The following is a 6,471-nucleotide window of genomic DNA, read 5'->3' on the forward strand; positions in this document are numbered from 1 at the left end:
GCTTACTCTACTAGTTTAAATCTATAACAAGCCATAATCTAATGTACAACTACCTAAAAATCCAAATCTAATGCTTGCTGGGTTAAAACTAATTGAAATATTATCCATAGCATAATTAGATGAGTTCTATTTGCACTAATGGATGTTTATTTTCGACTACTTCGGATTGAAAATGGAAAAAGCTGATTCTTAGGAAAACTCACCATTTACACCTTTTAATTTCTAACCTTCGGTAGCTAATTGTATTTAAGATTCAAACTATACAATAACATATAAAAATTAATAATATGAAGAAAATATATAGACTGACTTTTAAAAAAAAGAAAGGAAAATAATCATGACTTAATGCAAAGTAGATTAAATTGAAGAATTAAATAATTAATGTGTTAAATTATGTTAATATTTAATTAATAATAATGAATAAAGAAGTCAAGTAAAATTAGATTAAATTGAAGCTTTAATTGAAGATGATTTTATAAATTTAGATGAAACTATTCTAAAATTTTGAAGTATATATATAATATATATATATATATATATATATATATATATATATATATATTTATATATATAAATAGTTTACAATTTAAATTTAAATTTTTTATCAAATATTTAATTTTTTAAATATTATATTATTTTTTTATTTGCTATATTTTTTTCTATTTTTGTTTCTCATCATATCTTTATATATATATATATATATATATATATATATATATATATATTTATATTTATTTTTATATTTAATTTTACTCTTGTTTGTCTCTTTTAGTAAAATATTTTTATAAATATTTTCTTTTATAATATTTTATTACTCTTAACTTTTTTATTTGTATAACAAAATCTAAAATATTTATATATTTATTTTACATTCTATTTGTTTTAAAAAAATGTTTAATTTAATTTTTATTTTTCTTAATATTTGCTATTTAATTAAACTATTTTTTATAACTTATTTCACCGTTATTTTTTATTTTTGTACATATGATTCCTTTTATTTATTTGATTAAAATTAATAGAAATTATTTTTTGTTTACCGGCTTTTTTTAAAAAACAATAATATTTGATATTTTTTATTATTTAATAAGTATTTACGCATTCCTGTTTTTTTAATATGTTTTTGTTAGTATGAATCAATATAAATCAATATATAGTAAAAAATAGTTACAATTATAACCTATTTTATTTGGAAAAATATAAGATTTATAAAATTAATATTGAATAATAAATTATTATTACATCCTTTTAAATAAATGAAAAACAGATAAATTATCAAATAGATTTTTATTACAATCTAAGTTTTATTTTATTATTTTCACATTAAACCATTTTAAAATATGAATTACTTTCTATAAATATGTATAAAACTAAAACACACAAAATTTAATTTTAATATTATTTACGCATGAAGATGGTAAAACAAACTTAATTAAATAAAAAATATTTTTTTATCATAATTTAAAAATAATTACTCTCTGTAATTAATAAATATATCAATATAATTATTTTTATTGATAAATATTTACGCACTTTTATTATTAAATAAAATAAGAATAAAATAATATAAATAATTTATTACTTTCTATATTTTTTTAAAAAAATAACTTTTTCAATCATTTATTATTTCTTACACGCTACATAAAAAAAAATATTAGATTATATATAAGATTTTAATGTATTTTTTATTATTACACACTAATTAATAGGTTATATATATAGATTTTAATATTAAAAAGTAAACGAATTACGTTCTAAATATTAATTAATAAATAATTAATCATATATACATATATAAATACTCCCTAAAAAAATAAATATAAATAGATTAAAAAAGATTTTTTTTTATTTTTTAACTTAATCCTAAAAATTAATTGTTTGTTTTTAAATAATTGTATATTTTTTTAATATTTACATCAATCTATTTAAAAAAATATATATATTAATAAAAATTATATTATATATATATTTTATTTACTTGCTTTAATAATTAAGAGATTTTTTAAATAAAAATTATTTAAAGTATTATTAAAATTACATACTTTTTATAAATACAAAATTTAAATTTTATATTCAAAAAAATATTTTATTACTGCCTAATTTAAATGATTTTTCTTATAAAACTTATAAAAATTTATATTCTTACTGCCTAAAATTAGTAAAGTAACATAAAAAAATAATAATATATTTAATTACTTTCTAAAAATAAAGTTAATCTTAAATAAGTATAAAAAATAAGCATTACACATTATGACTATAGTATTTTTAAATATATTTAATTCTAAAAATAATTAATACCTTAATTATATAAAAAAATTAAATTAATAAATATATATATATATATTATTTGCTTAATTGTTTGGTAAGCTTAAAGAATTCTTTATACGATTATTTTCAAAAAATAGTATTTTATATTTATATATTAAAATAACAAATAATATTTATTACGCAAACAGCCCACTTACTTTATTCTTATTAAACCTATAATAGATTAAATAAAGCAATATAATTTTTATATTTTTTGAATTTTTATTTTTATAAATATGTATACGCATTATATTTAATAAATGTTGATCAATAAAATGGTTAATATAATTAATGATTTCTATATTTTAAATTAAAAAAAATATATTTATATATTGTTTGTATAAATAATAAAATATTAATAACTTAAATGGCGAATTATTTCATTTTACTTATAGATTAATTTACAATTAACTTTTTTTTTTATTATTTTAACAAATCTTTATTAATATATATTTAATCAATTTTTTTAAAAAATACGTTTCTCTTTTAATATTATATGTTTTTTACAGTTTTTTAATATTTTTATAAAATAAAAAAAATATACCGCTTAATAATAATTAAAAATATTTTTACTTTAATTATATAATATTTAAATTTTAAAAAATAAAAAATAACTAATTAAATATTAAATAAATTATTGTTTAACAAAAATTAATTAAATAATAATAAAATTAAATGATGATAAAAAACAATATGTTCAAAATATTATTCTAAAAAGAAAAAAAGAAAAAATTTCCATTTTTTTTTTTTATCAAATTAAAATAAGAAAAGCAAATTATAATTAATTATATATTAAAAAAATAAAGATATCAATTAATATTATTTATAAAAAAACAATTTATATTTTAATTGTTTAGTTTAAGAATAATTATAATATATTTCTTTAAAAAATTTATATATAAAAATAAAAGATAAATTTTTTATTTTTTCTACTTTTTATTTAATTAAAAATATCATTATAATATATTTATAATATATATTTTATATTAATATGAATTATTATATTTATTTATATATTATAATAAAAAAAATCTATTTTTTTTTTCTTTAGTACATTATTTATAAAATAAATATATAATTGCGAATTTTGTTATTGTTTATTTTATTTTAAAATAATATATATATAATTCTATTTAAATCTTAGTAATAAGAAATAAAATTCAATCTAAAATTAAGATAATTTTATATATTAATTGTATTTTTTTAATATTATAATATAAATAAAATATTATAAACAATTATTTATATATTTTTTTTTATATTAATATAAATATAAATGATAATTTTCTATTTTCAATTATAAAAACTCTTTAAAATGCAAAATATAATAAAGAAAAAAATATTTAAATATAAAGAATATAAATAATAATTATATAAAAATAAAAATAAAAAATGAAATATTATATTATTTTAAATTAAAAAAATATTGAAAAAAAAAATGATAAAAATAAAATAAATATTAATTATATAAAAATAAAATAAAATTATTTAAATATAAATCTAAATAAATAATATATTATTATTTTAAATATAAAACTATTATAATATTTATTTCATTTAAAAAACTTTAAATATATATGATTTTTCTTTTTAATTTATATAAGATAATAAATAAAAGTTAATATCTATAAATATAATAAAAAAAGGATAATATTATTATATTTATAATATAAATATAGTGAAAAATAATTTAAATTAAATATAAATATAAATTATATGAAAAAATATTTACAAATGTCTTAAATTAATATTTAAAGATATTTTTTTTTAAAAAAATAAGATAAATAATTAAATTTTTAATACAAAATATAATATTAACATTTATTATATTTTATTTACCTTATTATATATTATTATTAAAACTTTATATTTAAATATTTATTAATATGATAATTATCAAAAATATCGTCAATCGATATAATAAATTAAATTAAATTAGATATTTTATAATATTTATATATAATTAATAATTTCAACAAAAAAATTTACAATACTAAAAGAATATGTTATAAAATGATTTTTAAAAAAATCTTATAAAATATTAATTTAATATTTGATAACATGGTTTCATATTTTAGAAATACTAATATAATAAAAATTATTATTATTATTATTATTATATATTATTATTATTATTATTATTATTTAAATTTTTTAACTATATTAATTTATATTATTAATTATAAACAAAATAATATATATATATATATATATATATTTATTTATATAATTATATATATATTTATTTTATTTTATTTTTGTTTTCTTTTTTTTATTTTTGTATTAACATATTTTTTTTTTTTCCTAATTTTATTATTTTTTTTAATTTATATCAAAAATATTTTTCAATAATTATATTATTTATATAAAAAAATAAATATTTTATTTGTACATATATTTATTTTTTTATAATTAAAAAATATTATAATTTTTTATTATTAAAAAATATTATATTTTTTTTTAATATATATTATTATTTATTTATAAAAATTAATTAAATTTTAAATTCTATTTATTTTTTTTTATTTTTTAAAAAATAATTAAAATAAAAAATAGAATAAAAAATTAATATTTATTTTCATTTTATATTAAATTTTTTTTTTCTTAATCATTCAATATTATAAAAGATTTATTTTTCATTACAATAGGAGGTAATTTTATTGGTTTTTACACAATTTAAGTTTTATACTTTAGCAATTTATACTTTAATTTTTCATATTTTTCGATATCTTTTTTTTATTTTTCCCTGCTTACAAACGGTTATTAATTTTAGATTCTTTTTGCTAAAGCTTAGTTATCTTTATCTATTTATTTCATTACTTTTAATTTATAATTATAATGTAGTAATTAAGGTTATTAATTAGATTATTAATACTAATAATAATTTAAAAAACATTATTTTCCATTTGAAATTTCTGCTAGTTTTTCTAATATTTATTCATTTTATGCATTTATTTTATTTTATTTTAATTTTTCTTTAAATAATATATTAGTCGATTTTGAATTCATAAAAACAATTTGTTTATCACTTAATTGGTTTACATTTACTTTTATTGGTTGCTAATATATTTATTACATTTTCTTAATATATCTTTCATAATCCATTTCTCTGTACTTTATATCTAGTGGGTTTTGTCCTATATGTTATTTTTTCATATTTTTAATTTTTATTTTTATTTTTTTATTTTTTTTAGAAAATAAAAATTAATATTTATATAACTTCTTTAATAATATAATTTTATATTTTATTATAAAATGAAAAAATAAATATTATTATTTATATATACTTTTAAAAAAATTATATTGACTGACTATATATTTATATAATTTATAATTTCATTTTTAGTTATTTTATTTTATATTAAATATTATATTTTTTATTTTATTTATTAATTTATATTAATATATATAATTATTTTAATTTATAATAATTAAATAAACTAATCATTAAATATAAAAATTAAAAAAAATAATGAATATTTAAATAAATTTTATATACATTTATATTGTTATAAATTCCTTAATTTTAATTATTATTTATATGAATTTTAAAGAAAAAAATATATTTATTACATACTATAATTTATTTTATATAAAAAAACATAGCATAAACTATAATTAATATATATTAAATAAATACTAATGTAAAACTGCAAAATTATCCAATAAATATAATTTCCCTATAAAAAGCATGATTAGATTCTTAAATTGTTAATATTTTTAATTTATATATTAGATATTTGTATTTAATCTCTAATAGTAGTAACAAATTAGTAAATTTAAATTTTTTAACCTTTTTATTTATATATAAAATTAGGTAAAATTTAAAACTTAAAATATACTTTTCTGTAAACTTAAGTATATAATTTCAAATAACTAATTAAATATATATAAACAAACCCATTATTATATTAATTAAATATAATTACTATATTTATTGTATATAATAATTGATTTTATTTACATTTTAAAGTTATTATTTTGCCATGAATTTAATACTTTAAAATTATAGAATATAAAGATTATAAAAATAATAATTTAATTCTCTAAGTTTTAATTGTAAAATATTATAATGAAAAATCTTTATTTAGTTATATAAAATATCAAAAATTCTTATATATAAACTTATTTAAAATTAATTAAAAAACCATTAAAAGTTTAAGAAAA

The 6,471-nt window shown here is 10.8% G+C and overlaps 1 protein-coding gene across 1 annotated transcript, besides 18 other annotated features; it reads right to left on the bottom strand. All coding sequences in view use genetic code 6, as the record gives it.

The window, feature by feature from the left end:
• The first annotated feature begins 510 nt into the window (after nt 1-510).
• Nucleotides 511-573: a microsatellite.
• A 109-nt stretch (nt 574-682) lies between these two features.
• Nucleotides 683-750: a microsatellite.
• Nucleotides 685-731: a microsatellite.
• A 30-nt stretch (nt 751-780) lies between the features above and the next one.
• Nucleotides 781-810: a microsatellite.
• A 1,112-nt stretch (nt 811-1,922) lies between these two features.
• Nucleotides 1,923-1,955: a microsatellite.
• Nucleotides 1,956-2,191: 236 nt separating this feature from the next.
• On the bottom strand, nt 2,192-2,706 carry IMG5_140020 (hypothetical protein). Its single transcript, XM_004031340.1, has 4 exons — nt 2,668-2,706; nt 2,549-2,602; nt 2,349-2,478; nt 2,192-2,251 (listed from the first exon to the last, which is right to left on the bottom strand). Exons 1-3 carry the CDS (start codon nt 2,686-2,688, stop codon nt 2,392-2,394), a joined length of 162 nt encoding a protein of 53 aa, XP_004031388.1. The 5' UTR covers nt 2,689-2,706; the 3' UTR covers nt 2,192-2,251; nt 2,349-2,391.
• Nucleotides 2,707-2,957: 251 nt separating this feature from the next.
• Nucleotides 2,958-2,991: a microsatellite.
• Nucleotides 2,992-3,266: 275 nt separating this feature from the next.
• Nucleotides 3,267-3,324: a microsatellite.
• Nucleotides 3,275-3,325: a microsatellite.
• Nucleotides 3,326-3,745: 420 nt separating this feature from the next.
• Nucleotides 3,746-3,824: a microsatellite.
• Nucleotides 3,754-3,809: a microsatellite.
• Nucleotides 3,825-4,401: 577 nt separating the features above from the next.
• Nucleotides 4,402-4,450: a microsatellite.
• A 48-nt stretch (nt 4,451-4,498) lies between these two features.
• Nucleotides 4,499-4,546: a microsatellite.
• Nucleotides 4,500-4,550: a microsatellite.
• Nucleotides 4,502-4,552: a microsatellite.
• Nucleotides 4,553-4,706: 154 nt separating this feature from the next.
• Nucleotides 4,707-4,769: a microsatellite.
• Nucleotides 4,770-5,459: 690 nt separating this feature from the next.
• Nucleotides 5,460-5,493: a microsatellite.
• Nucleotides 5,493-5,601: a microsatellite.
• A 90-nt stretch (nt 5,602-5,691) lies between these two features.
• Nucleotides 5,692-5,737: a microsatellite.
• Nucleotides 5,738-6,471: the final 734 nt, after the last annotated feature.

The sequence above is a fragment of the Ichthyophthirius multifiliis genome (genome assembly GCF_000220395.1).
Source record: "Ichthyophthirius multifiliis unplaced genomic scaffold scaff_1120509251086, whole genome shotgun sequence".
Taxonomy (NCBI): Eukaryota; Ciliophora; class Oligohymenophorea; order Hymenostomatida; genus Ichthyophthirius; species Ichthyophthirius multifiliis.